This window comes from Carassius gibelio, chromosome A15 (genome assembly GCF_023724105.1).
Source record: "Carassius gibelio isolate Cgi1373 ecotype wild population from Czech Republic chromosome A15, carGib1.2-hapl.c, whole genome shotgun sequence".
Taxonomy (NCBI): Eukaryota; Metazoa; Chordata; class Actinopteri; order Cypriniformes; family Cyprinidae; genus Carassius; species Carassius gibelio.
Window position 1 is genome coordinate 5,450,413 of NC_068385.1, and position 13,998 is coordinate 5,464,410.

Genomic DNA, 13,998 nt, shown 5'->3' on the forward strand with positions numbered 1-13,998 from the left:
CTTTCATCTCAGGGTTCACCATCCTCAACAGTTGCAGTTGGCGTGTTGCTAAGGAGATCCACATGGCAACAGAGGGATCCCTTGGGCATCTTGGGTGGGTGGGTCTTACCATTTATCTTTAACAAGGGGAAACTGTATTATTCCAATACCTCACCAGGATGAAGTGTGGTTCATTATTTTCAGAGACTATTTTTAAATGTTATTTACTTCCTACCACATTGTAAAATGCATTTGATATATATATTGCTCTTAAAGGAATAGCTTTCCCAAGAGTAAAGTCTGGCATAATTTACTCACCTTCAGCATGTTCTAAACCTGTTTAGCTTTTTTTTTCTCTAAAACACTAACTATGAAAATTTTATTTCAATTAAATGCAAAAATTATTTGAGACAAATCAATTAAGCTGTTGATTTCAGTTCAGTCTTGTTCACAAATAAGTGATTTGGTTTTTGTGTTGAATGCTCTAATTCAATAATAAGATTACAGTGGTTAATGGCTCACTGGAAGACAAAGGATCAGTAAAGATGCAAACGTTGACATGTTTCTCACTTAAAGCTATTGTATGACTTTTAATAAGATTGTTCCAAGCTATTTTATGACTTAAGTATTGGAAGATATAGTGTAGAAGTAAAAAACAGTTCATCCCATATGATCAGTGTTGAATCTTCAGAGGATAACAGCTTGATGTTCAGAGTGTCTTCTAAACTTTAGATAGAGTTTTGCTGTTGGCAGATTTTAGCTGTAAACCCCCTGCTAGTCTCTCTTGAGTCAATGCAGTGATTGAAGTGCATGAATCTTTTAAGACGCTATGGGATAACTCGATTTGTTGTGCTACAAAACCACTCATAGACACTTGCTGAATTGTCTCTGGACCGTCTTCTCCATGAGAGATCGGAAGACACCCAGTGTCCTCTTTATCAGCTGGTTCTGCTCAGTTTTATGGGGAGAAATAAAACCAGATGTGAGGACGTGTGGTCTGTGTGTTCCAGCTCTGCTGGTCACAAATCTATCTCTTTTCCACTCCATCTCTCTTAAAACACGGTCTTAAATGAGAAAAGCAGCCCCTGCAGAACCCTTGGACTGAGGTTTCCTGTGCTGCATGCTGCTTTGATGGTGCACATTTGAAGAGCTACTATCCGGTTTACAGTTCTCTTTATATTTGATCCTGTTTTATCTGGGAGTTTTCTGTTGTTCTTTATTGTTGCAGAGTTTGTGGTGCTTTTAGGAGTGAATTGTACAAATACTATGAATTAATTCTTTTAGGAAAGTATCAGAACACTTGTCCTCCACCATGTGTAGGATTTGGACAATCAAACCTGAACACTGTCAAACTGTCCCCTCTCACTAAAGTGTTGAGTTGTAGTAAATTGGTTTGTTTGGGTAGTTCTGAAGCATCTAGAAGTTGTAAGCATTTAAACAATAATAATACTTTAATACTGCTTTATTTTTTATTATTATTTTTCCTGAACAAAAAAAAATATGATTGAATATTTTTTACAATGATTTATAGAAGACATAAGAAAAAAAAGGTCATTTAATTGTAACAGTAGTTTACATAACGACAACAACAACAAAAATAACAAGAATCATTAGATGATATATAAAATATATTCAGGGATAATATGCTATCCTTCAAACTACTAGGTTTTACCTACTTGTTGTCAGAAAGATGTTTTTAATCATTTAAAATGTAATCAAATTTAGCATTATCACTTTTTTTCATTTTATATATTTAAATAAGTGAAGTATAGTAAATATCTGTTGATTGACGATGGAACATCATTTCACCCAAAAATTAGCATTTTATTTTCAGAAACATTAAAGTAGACCCTTTAATTGCATTCAGTTTGTTTTCTATGTATGTAAAATCACTTTTGTAAATTACATTTGATGCAGGCACCAAAAAAGGACGTCTTGTTTTTGTCTACATTTTTAATTAGTAATTTAATCATATCATTTTAACATAATTCAAATAACCCTAATTACATTTCACCACCCTCTGATCTTTGATTATATGCTTTTCTCATAGTTATATAGGTAAAGTATTTAAAAAGCTGTTGACCCATTTATTGAAGTGAAGCTAGTATTTTTTTGCAGTAATAGTGACTTTTTTTAAGGGTAATACTGTAGTGTAACTACTTCAAAGTCAGTTCCTTATGGATTGAAAAGCTCAATTTTTAAAGTAGCTCCTCCAAAAGCAAAATAACCTAGTCTTTGTCCGTCTGAGAAAAATAACTGCATTTCTGTTTGTGCTGCAGGTGTGACTACACAAGCTCTTCGATCTCTCCCTCGCTGTTTATTCATTCAGCAGTTCATATAACAGAGAGGAAATTATTCAGTTGCCAGATTCGTTGTCATCTTTGGTTCCACCCCAGTGGGAAACTAATTTTAGTCTTGTCGTGTGCGTGCACACTTGTATATTTCTCAGAGTTAGGGCATAAGAAATAGGGTTTGCATGTGTGTTTCTGACCGTGCTCTCATTTTTAAGGGGGGATATGTTTTTGCAAGCATGTGCGGATATGTCTTTGTTGTCTTTATGGGTGTATGTTTATTTATAAGTGTGTGTCTCTGTGAGTAAGTGCATGTATTGCAAAAGCACAGCTTAATATCCAATCAGTGACAGGTTGGAGCCATTAATACGGTGCTGATCGGGCCGGGCTGACAGTACTGCTGACAGAGGGAGATCAGAGGGAAGAATCATGCCTAGCCTGGGGTCCCTGAGCTTCAGGTAGCCCCTCTCTGCCAGCCCCTCATGTCATTACCAATGCTGAGGAGGCTGAGGAGGTGGTACCCCCACCTCTGACACCTATATTAATCAAACTCACACCCCCTTCCTTCTCGTGCCCGCCCATCACCCCCTAATCATCAGACTCTGGGTGCTAGGAGGCAAAGAAGAGGATACGGCTACAGCGTGAAGGATGTACACTAAACTGATCCCTGTTTCGGCTTTCACATTTCACACCTGACCGTGACTGATGGGATTCTCCGTACCCCCCTGACCCGCCACACAATTAAATATCTGAGCCCTCACTCACCAGGAGGAATTAAAGTCCCAAATTACCCTCGCCGTGGTTTTATATCTTGGTCGCAGCCTGTCCCTCTGTGTCATTCAATTCATTCAAGTAGTTTTGATAAATGTTTGTGCTTTGTTAAAGTAAAACGAATTAGGAGAGACTGGTGAATTGTTTTGTGATCCATACCTCAAACCGAAAAGAGGCGTACGTAATCCAAAGCCTGTAGGCGGGAATCAAAATGAGGAGCATTGTGTGTCGACTCCCTTCATTTTGGAAGCTACAGAATAGCGTAACATCTGTAGCGCAACACAACAATCTCGCACCTGGTAGCACTGTATTGATTGGCAGCCACCTCCATGCTAATTATCGCTAATGACAAAATCGGCCGTGCAGCGCTTGATTAGCATGTGAAAACACTAGACTCATGCCACAGTTATCTGCTGTGATGGAAGCATGTGCTAATCAGGATGATGGACTCTGAGAGGTCATAATTTCAGTCTAGGGACTCGTGTCTTCAATGTTCTGCATTGTTCTATCGCTAGCTAGTAAAAACATGTGACCTACTCAAGGGCTGTGTTTGATTGTGTAGTTGTGTGTAGATGGCAACATTATGATGAGAGGGCATTTGTGGTTAGTAGTCATCAGGGGAAAAAAATGTGATAACTGTTATCAAATCGTGTGAACCAATGCTTTGGTTGTATTCATCTCATTTTTGGCTGTCAATAGGGCCTGGACTACGTGATCCATACACTTCCATTTGTGTACTTGAATGCATGTGTGCAAACATGAATAGTGAGGTCCTATATATATGTATATGTGTGTATGAATTCCAAAATAAAACAATGAGGATGAGCCAAAGAGCATATTGTGCTTCAATGGAATTAACATCCATCAGCCTGCCTGAACAAATCAGTTCACAAGATCAAACTCACAAATGTAACAATTTGACCTACAAGTCTAAATATTTATACATTATATTTGAATTTAAAATACTTTAAATATAATACATTGCTTACTATTCATTCATACCAGTTATTAAAAAAACAACAACACTCCAAGAGTATTTTAGACCCCACTATTTTTCATCAAGTATAAGGTGCTGCAGGAAATTAGTCTAATGGTATATGTAATGTATTTTTTTGTTTGTAATAATTTTAATGCTAATCTAGTCAGCCCTAAAATGTTGCTGCCAGTGGAACCTACCCGAGGAAGATTGTCATCTAAGGTGTGTAAAAAACATGATCAAAACATCACCTCATATCAATTACCAGAAGTCCGCTTTTTAAACATCACATGAGTCTTGGAGATTGTTTTTGGCTTTCTCTGACTACCAAAGGGAAGTTCAAATAGGGGTCAGATTGTGAGGAAATCCCAGACACACCTTCTGAGCTGCTCTAGAGGAAATCAAAGTGAGATTAGAGAGAGAGTAGAGAGAGAGAGAGTAGAGCAGACTGAGGTAGCCAGTCATTTTTCCATCTGATCCTTTATCAAGATAAATGATGAGACCGGAAGGTCCTGAAATTCATTTAAACCTTATATAATCACTGGTCTTATGGCCAGACCAGTGTTGTCCACCAGAAACTACGTTTACATTCTGAGGACTGAGTAATTTAAGCAATAAGTTTGAGAGGGCATGCTGTAGTACTGGCTGAAGGGCACGGTTAGATACAACATTAAATTCATTCATTATTATATTTGAAATATATACTGTAGGATGGCCTTTCCTACAGAATGCTAAATTTAAAAATGTTGATTTATTAAGCAAATTCAAGTGCAAACCATGCATTTTGTGTATTTTATCCAGTCTATAAGAAACAAAGTATCTGTTTTATAATAGACATTTGGTATTTTTAAAAACAAACATTGTCTTTTTTCTTTCTTTTTTTTTCTTTTTTTTTTCACAAGAAATATCGGCATCATAAATTCATCATCTCCCATGTCTCTGCATGTCAATGTCAGAAAACAAAAGCTAAAGTAAAGTCCATCAGGAACGGAATGATCTGTGGTGCACAGTACCTCAGCTTCCTTTGGGTTCTCTCACCAGATGGTCCACACGGAGGGTCCTGATAGATGATTCGGGTTGATCGGATTACACAGCCGTAATTGGCCAAATGAGTTGACAGCGATAGGTGCTTGATTGGTTTAGCTGGAAACAAACGAAGGTCTGGAGCATGTGGCAGAGCACTGGTGGCCATTGTGGTGCGGGAGATGATGGAGAGAAGGGTGCACGGCGAGAAGAAAGGAGGGATGGTTTGATGTGGGACGTGCGTGAGTGTGTTTGCCTTCAGCTGAGCTCGGATGAAAAGTGTGCCCTTGTAATTGCAAAGATTTTACTCAACCGTATGAATGCTAATCTCGGGTTATTTCTCGTGATTGACAGCGTGCTGTAGTTTTACTTCTTTTAAGCTCTTTTGAAAGCCTTTGTTGAGGTAATTTGCATTTTCAACATTTGTTGTAATGCGAATGCATAAAACGTTTCATTTTTGTTTTATGCCTCTTTGGTTTGATTGGCTCTGCAACAGTAGGAATTAATGTGAATGCTTTCAACCATATAAACACAAAGTCATGAATAAGTTCACATGAAATTTCACCATTTTATGGCACACTTCCTTCAATAATTGTGGCAGAAAAGTTGCAGAATTGTGCAGAATTTAGGATACAGTGCATTTTTTGTGGTTTTAGATTAAATGTAAGTTTATTAGTGACAATAATATGTCGCTATGAAGCATATTCATATATATATATCTTAAATGTTACTTACTGGTGTACGTTGAAGAGGTGATGTATATACATATAATACATGATATGGTTCTTCCCCTTGTACACTTTCATTTGGTCACCCCAACTCCACCATCTGATTCTGAAGTGTCTCTCAGGCTTGGGTAAACAGCTCTTCTTTTTCATTAATATAAATCCACTTTCAGCCAATATTTAGCACCCTACAGGGACAGGGCTACCCTTCGGATACAGGGATACAGTGGAGAGATTTAGAATGAAGATATATAACAAGAGTGAGACTCAGAGGGAGAAATTGAGTTCTTTAATCTAGCTGTAAAGCAGAGACATGCATTGTTTATGTATGTGTAGAGGAGCATTTTTAATATGACGTCACTTGGCCCTATACATTTTGATGGATTTACTACACATATGTATGTATATGTTTATTTTTTCTATTGTTATTGGTTGCTGTTTTTTCAAATAGAAGTCTTCGAAAGAAGTATTATCATCTAACAAGGTGTCCAAATGTTTAACTTTGTGCCTTTTCATTCCCTGTACATTCATACAATTGAAATGTGAGCTCATATCAGAGGGCCATGCTGAAGCAGCTACCTGCTTTGCTAGTGGTTGGGCCAACAAAGGAATAATGAATTCACATTCATCTTGCGGCTCACACACATGGATAAAACTATCAAGAAGATCGCTGGATCGGGCTTGTTGACAGCACTCACCGCAAACTAAATGTTACAGCATCAAAAACCTTGCAAGCTCCAACATGTTTCCTCAAAAACAAACAGAAGAGGTGGAAAGTGCTTCTGTGAGTCAAAGCTATCATTATGTACCTACTGAGAGCCCTGCAATGAGAGCCTAGATGACACTGCAAAAGTGTGTGTGTGTATGAAATGCAGCAGTAGTTTGGAGTGTGAGCCAGAGCAGTTGAAAGATGGGGATGAGAAACGAACAGATATTTGTTTTTAACTGTCTGTTTTGGAATGATTTCCACAGAAGGGCTTTTATTTTGCTTTGATGTCAAAAATCATTTTGAAAATGGGGGATTCCAGCATCCCGCTCACACGGGGAATCCGGCCGCTGTGTTGCCTGCACAAGTCCAACAACCGCTCTTCTGAGGAGTCGGGCCTTGTTTGATGATTTTACAAGTCTGCTTTTATCTGCCCCAGTGCCGCAGGTTTGACTGCTATTGATTCAAGGTTTCAAGCCGAATTCAAAGTGTCTTTTATTCCAGATATGCTTGAATTCAATTAAATGACACACTTTTTAAGAGCTAGAATAAATCGGAGATAATGTGCACATTGGCAGTTAAAAAAAATAATAAAAAGAATAATAAAACAATAATAATAAATAATAAAAATGTTCAGTGTACATTTCTCTAATCTGTGAAATTAAATTCAATGAACTAAACTTAATTTTTTTGATTTTTATTTCTTGTGAATGCAAATTTTTTTTTTTTTTTATTATTCCACAAAATAATGATATTTTCTAAGCACCCTGGTGGTAATTAGCATTGCCTTTAAATTTAGTATGGTTTTACTAACAGTAACTGTAAATATCAGAGTACATTTTCATAAGTGTGAATGGTTCTCAAATGATTAGAAATATGAATGTAGTGAGGATATTGTATAGGTAAATTGAAAAATATTCAACCTTCGTCTTTTCTTTTGTTCTGCTTGTTATAATATATATATATATATATATATATATGTACAGGGTTCATTCTTGGACAATTACTCCTTACATTTCTCTGGTGTATTATATCTGGAACTATGAAAGCTCAGAGGTCTTTGTTCGACGCGGTCTTGTGTTTTACTGTAACCATTAAGGGGCGCTACAGACTCGTCCACACAGAGCAGTTAGATTGAAGCAGCCAGGCGGCATCCAGTGCGTCCAGGCTCGGACGGAGATGCGGACACAAGCCCGTGCGGTTGAGCTGCGGCACATTTCACAGCATTTATTCACCCTGCCTGACGAAGAAGAGAATATTTAACATCACGGGAAGCTTATGGGGGGATAACAACGCATTTTTTTTTATATATAATATACGATACATGTTGCTGCCCATCAAAATTACATGTAACGTCAGTGTGTAAGTTGATTCCCTCTCAGGAAATGAGATTTGTGTGTTTGACCTCGTCGGTATTATCCACCTAATGCAGGACAGCCCATCAAATCTTAATGAAACCAATTAGCTTTAGACCTGAGACTAGAAGATAATACTGCATTTACTGTACTCTACTATCTATCTATCTATCTATCTATCTATCTATCTATCTATCTGAAAGTATACAGTTAAATTCTAACTCAATATTTTTAACATTATATTAATATTTTATTATACTGAATTATTTATGTATCTTGTAAAAATCAATATTTTATATATATTTGTATAACAGTTTAAATTAAAATTGTAAAAGAAACATAAGTGTAAATATAATTAACGTTATAATTTAAAGTGCGTTATATAATTTATGTATACCAGATTTAGCGGTCATTTAAATAAGGAACAATGTAAAATAAAAAGCGTGAATATGAATAATAATATAAAATATATTTGTTTAATTGGACTTTGTTCTATATGTTGTGAAATGATTACATAATATTGGTGGTCCTACTCTCCTTTCTTTTATTGCGGTGCCGTTCGTGTGGCGCTTTGGGTCAACTTTGTGGATAGCACCATGAAAAGCTGTGAGCCAAGATCGGAGAGAAGCTTTGAGCGCTCCTCAGCCACCTCTGCCCACAGCATCCTCCTCCCGCTCTCCTCCCCCTCGCTGTTTCTTCCTCTAGCGCGAGCGTCAGTCTTGGCTCGGCCCGGGAGCTGTGCGCACAGGGGTGTCAGTTATGGAGCTGTAGGAGCGCCGCCGAGCTCTCGCCCAATCCAAGACTGATCACAGTCACTCTGGTGTAGACTCTCAGAGAGCGATCGCACAGGGCCAGCGCCACCCGACCGACTTACGCTGGATTTAACGACGCGCCACGGAACTTTGGAGCTTCTTTCTGAACGCGCACTTAAGAGTGTAATGAAACGGGAAAACATATTTACACTTTGAACACCGGAGAGGATCGTTGAAGCGATCTGTAAGGTTCTTCCGAAGCTCTTGAAAGATCCGCAGCGCGCAACATTTCCACGCGCGTTTGGACAGATCTGCGTCTGTCTTTACGCGTGTTCGCTGCTGTTTCTGATTCGCTTCTGCTGTGTTGTAGTCCCGTTAGGACGGAAATCAAAAGCTGGTATAAGGCATGGTGTAACCCACGGGCTGACAGACACTAATTCAATCCTCACTGGTGCGCGTGGATCTCATTCCTCATCCAGAAAGACACCATGAACCCAGCGTATACTCAGCTGACATTTCAGCTGGATCTGAGCGGCTGTTGAGAGTTCCTGCAGACTCCAACTACTGAAAGAGGAGAAACTCGTCCAGTGTTTGAGAACTGTGGTGTGGAGTGGATGTGGACTATGACAGAATGAGTCCTCTAACACATCTTTTACTCTGTGGATTAGTATACTTTAACCAAGTAGATGGTGAGTTACTTTTTATGCTCCATTCTAATAGAAAGTTTAGCTTCGGAGAAGAGATTTTGAGTTTTTTGAGATCTTTTTGAGCGGTTCATGTATTATCCTGCCAAATGCATAATTTAACTTTATATACTCCCTTAAGGAGCTTTCATTCATTATTAATATTATATTCATCTATTTTGTTTTGTGGATACGGCAATTGATTTTACACGGTATAATTTTTTAATTATACAGTAGGATTGCAGGTTTTATTTATTTATTTATTTTTTTGTGATCGCTTGGCAAAGTAATTTTAGTTATTGTCTGAATGTTAATGCATATGTGCTTATGGATAATTATTTGTACTTGGAAGAGGAAAATGCTTGGTTGGTATTATTTGTCATAAAATGTGTTAAACTTTTGTTGTAGTTCATGTTTCTAACTCCAGTGTTGAAGCAGTGTGGTTAACTAGTGTTTTCCACAGCAGGTGCCACAGTCTGGGAGTCTCAGAATGTGGGGTGAGACACCTGCTGTGAAAAGCACCAGTGGATGCGCAAGGCGTGGCGCAAAGATTGCACATATGGACCCCAAATGAGAAAAACAGGGTTGGTTTTCGCATTTAGTTTTCGCAAAGAAATGGATATACAAATTTGATCCAGAATGAGATGTTTCATCAGTCCAAGAGTATTAAACAGTTAACTGAATCAGTGACACTAGACTAGTCTGCACTGTATATTCTGGAGAGCTTTCAGGATGGATATCATCTTCTTGTTGCATCTTCTGATATGTCTGTGTTTGGGTTCATTAAACCCTCAATTAAATCTTGCTTAGCCCGCCCTGCTTTTTAAAATATTGCATAAGGATTATTATTCCAGTAAAACTCGCAGAGTTTTTAATATGTAATACTTGAAACATGCACCCCCCCCCCAGCCCCCACATCTGTTCTTGTCTTTTCTCTTCCCTAAGATGCATAAAATGCTCCGTTCTGTTGTAAACCTCCAGACCGTAAAGGAGCTTGGAAGCCAGTCACTTCTCTCTGTTTGGTAGTCGCTGATATATAATCATGGAATGCAATTAGATCAGTAATGGACAGTGAGCACTTGTTAGCTTTTTAATTAATCACTAATGAAGATATTGTTAATGTTGTGAAACAAATGACATGATTTAGGCAGATCGGTGTTTCCAACCGTTAAATCTGTATCTTAAGAGAATAATATTATACTTAATTGTAATGTACGCTGTGTTTAGATAAGGCAGACTAGAAGTTGGCATGAGTTGTGTATTTGCCTGTTAATTTTTTTATGAGGTGAACAGTTTATATTTGTCTTTGAGGCAGTCACATACACATTATATTAGCTGTTTCAAGAGCGTCTTTGTCCGAAAGCCCTGTTTGCTAGGGTTTTTGTTTGAGCTCTTTAAGGAGAACGAGGCCGGTAGATGTTACAGTGACTAATGAGGGGCTGAGTCAGGCTACAGCTTCTGCCGTTGTCCTTCCAGCTTCGGCACTTGTCTTGCTGTTTGTCTCCTGTTTTTGTCCTTGTATCTACCATGGAGGCTGCTAGTCTAGCCCAATTCAGTTTAGAAACTGACTGTCCTTCCCCATTTCTGTTGCACCCCGGCTGCTGGTTGCTAGGTGCCGTTTGAAGGCATGGCACTGAGTTTTTGGAGGAAAAGAGGGGTGTAGGTCTTTCTAGAAGAGCCCATGAATCAGCCCAGCGAACCGTTTGCCCCGTAACCCTCCTCTCTCCCAATCCGTCTAGTCTGTGAGTGGTAATACAGCTCTGGTGGGAGGAGGAACAGCCCTCTTCAAGCAGACAAAAAAGGCTGTGGAGATGCATTGAGAAAAGGCTGTTTTAACAAAGCTGTCCTGGGCTTGAATGACCGTAGTCATTTGGTTCTGTTCAGGGATGGGGTGATTAATGCTGTTCGGGGAGGGAGGGGGACGAATAGAGACTTGGGTGAGAATGAGTTTTTGGGGCTCAGAGTTCCTCAAACCTGCGGATCTTCTTGTTTTGATGTTGATTTGACAAATTTAGTCTATAAAATTAAGAAGTTATTTTAGTTTTGGAGATCCTTAGTGATTCGGCTAGTCCAATTCGACAGTTTTTACCTGGGAAAATCTAAAATGGGAGAAAAATTGCATAGACTTACATTGATGAAGAGACCGGGGCCATATTTAGAGTCTTAGAGTGTACTCTTTTACTTGTTTCTTCATAAGGTGTAAAAACCTAGTCGATTTTATTAGATACAGTATAGCAGAAATGCTTTCTCTTGGCTGCAGTATGTTGTCCTTGAAGTTGTTGGTTCAATGCTCTTGTCCCCATGTTCCCACGTCCCATTTTTCTGCTATTATCCAGGGTCTGTTTCCTTGGTTAAGTTTGCTGCTTTAAGTAGTGTGTTGATAACCAAGAGCAGAGAACAAGACGATGCCCCACTCCCAAGCTCCCCTGGTGGAGATGAGTAGACGTGCACCTGCCTGCCAGCTATCCCTCGTGGATCCACTCTGATGACCACGTTGTATCTGTCTGCATGCTGAAGCTTTTGCACCGTCAGGAGAAATTAAACCCCGGACTAGAGTGTATGTGTGTCGGCAAGTCGTGACTGAAAGAGGCAAGGAGAAACGTATAACTGTAGGTAATAAATTTGCAAGAAAGTGTCAGTGTGGTTTTCATGAACACCAGAGGAACCTTTGATTGCTCAGAGGTTGATTTGATTGCTCTCTTGTACTTTATTGAAGTATCAAGTTTATTTCAGGTGCTTCTCCTAAAGAATTTTAGGAGAAACTTCAGAGATGAGCTTGATTCTCCTAAAACTTCTTATGAAATTTACCTTAAATTATATAGTTTGGACTCAAAAGAATTTACTGATTTATTACAGTTTCTGACATTATTGAGATCTGACCTGAAAGTTCGCTTGAGGTGCATGTAAGATTGCATGTGTCTTTTGTTATGGAGCAATGCTAATATCTGCGTAGCTAGAAATCTCCTTTTAAATTCATTGCTGTCTTAGAAAAAGTAATTTGCAAGTTTCTGTTTTCTTAAATTCGTAGTGTTTGATAGTACCAATTACATGAACAGGCTTAACATAATTCAATGTGATCTTTAATTAAACTTGCAGTTGCGAGGTGGGTCTGATCTGGGGTCTTTGTGAATGAGACGTCATAAAAGCTGGGTTTAAATGGAATTGTTCTGCACAAGTTGGCTTGGCTGTGATGCATCGCTGTCTTAATTGTGCCTCATTTTCGAAGAGAGGCCTGCGGTAATGATGCGTACGCGGCTCAAAACCACAAAGCAGCCACACTGGAGTCAGTGAGTGTTCGTGTATGTGAGGATGTGTGACTCTTTCTCAGTTTAGCGCTCAGATTAAAACAAGGATGGGCTCTTGAAGAAAGAATGCGACAGATAGCTGGAGCGAGATGGAAGATGATGGGCGAGCAAAGAGAGAGTACAGGCTGTAGGGAGTCTATAATGAGGGTTAAAGTCAGGGGTCAACGTGTGGGCACTTTGTTGACATTGTTGTAGTTTCAGGCAGTAAGCGCATTGAGTATCTCAGCATGGGAGGCTGGATAGTATTACACCACTGCTGCTATACTTAGAGTATCACTTAAACACTCTAAACCTGCCTCTCCCTCCTCTGAGAGTCAGCCAAGTCAGTCTTATAATTGATATATACTTCCTTTGAAAGCAACAAATGTTACGTCAAGCCAAACTCAGTATCAGGAAATGCAATGGAAAAAGAACAAGACGTGTTTCTCTCGTTCACAGTTTTTGCTGACAGTAATTTTGTTGATTCACACCACCAATGGCTGTAAATGCAAGATTGGATGAATGACGTTTGAAAGCGGCTGCTGAATCAAGAATGGGACGCAGTGCAGTAGCTGTATTTTAGCAATTTCACTCAACACAAAGTGAGGAGATTATGTACATTATTGTTAGAAAAGAGCTTCGGAGGGAGGAGACCAAAGTGTTTTCATCTGCTTGGCTCGCTCTCAGTCAAGCATGCCTATGACATTTTCTGGAAAGAGGATGCAGTGGTGTCAAACTCAAAGTGAGGACCATGTTCTTTAGTTAGAAGTTCCATTTGTTTGGGGGATTGGAAAATGACTTGATGTGGCCTAATTTTGTCTTTTAGGTTTGGTTAAACCCTTAGGTTTGGTTAAGCTCGCCATTTAGATGTGGTTCTAATGAAACGGTTGAAGAATTTACAGTTGCTCCTCCTTTTGCTGTCAGGTGTTTGATCATGGGTCTTATTTGATAAGGTTGTTCCAGTTCGTAACCTTTATAGCCAGGGACAGTGCACAGAAATTTTATATTTTTATTAATTTTTTCCTGTGGCTGTGTTTCATGTCAAGAAGCCGGACTTGCTGACAAGATCATTTACGTACATTGTAAACTTTTATTGACTCACTGATAACACTTGAACTCTTGAGTTGCAAAATGCATATGGATTATTTTCTAGAAAGTGGATAGAGCCACTATATCTTTCTCTCTTTGACAGTCAACAGACTCGACCGGACACAGTTTGTACAATCCACTGACTTCTTCAGTCCACAAAGTCATGTTTGAGAAAGTGTCATTTGCTCTTTCATCGGTTGGCTTCACCTTGCCCTCGTTTAGTTGTCTTTCGGCAGCTCTTAGATAAGAAAGGGTCTGTGTCAAGGCTGAATGACTCAACACAACATAACACAAACAGATAAGAGGAACGCACACACAGAGAGTGGTAAAGCCTAGATAAAGAATTGAAATGAAATTCAGCTAA

At 38.9% G+C, this 13,998-nt stretch overlaps 1 protein-coding gene across 5 annotated transcripts in view; it reads left to right on the forward strand.

Annotated features, from left to right (window-relative positions):
• LOC128029011 (roundabout homolog 2) overlaps positions 1-13,998 on the forward strand; it is a 349,624-nt gene that overhangs the window by 175,159 nt on the left and 160,467 nt on the right. For 2 of the 5 annotated variants that reach the window (XM_052616450.1, XM_052616452.1), the window contains exon 1: positions 8,490-9,267. The exons of the other annotated variants lie outside the window; for them this stretch is intronic. In XM_052616450.1, coding sequence (XP_052472410.1) covers positions 9,210-9,267 — 58 coding nt within the window. In that variant the 5' untranslated portion in view covers positions 8,490-9,209. Of the gene's footprint in view, positions 1-8,489; positions 9,268-13,998 lie in introns of those variants that run through there. 5 annotated transcript variants of the gene reach the window in all.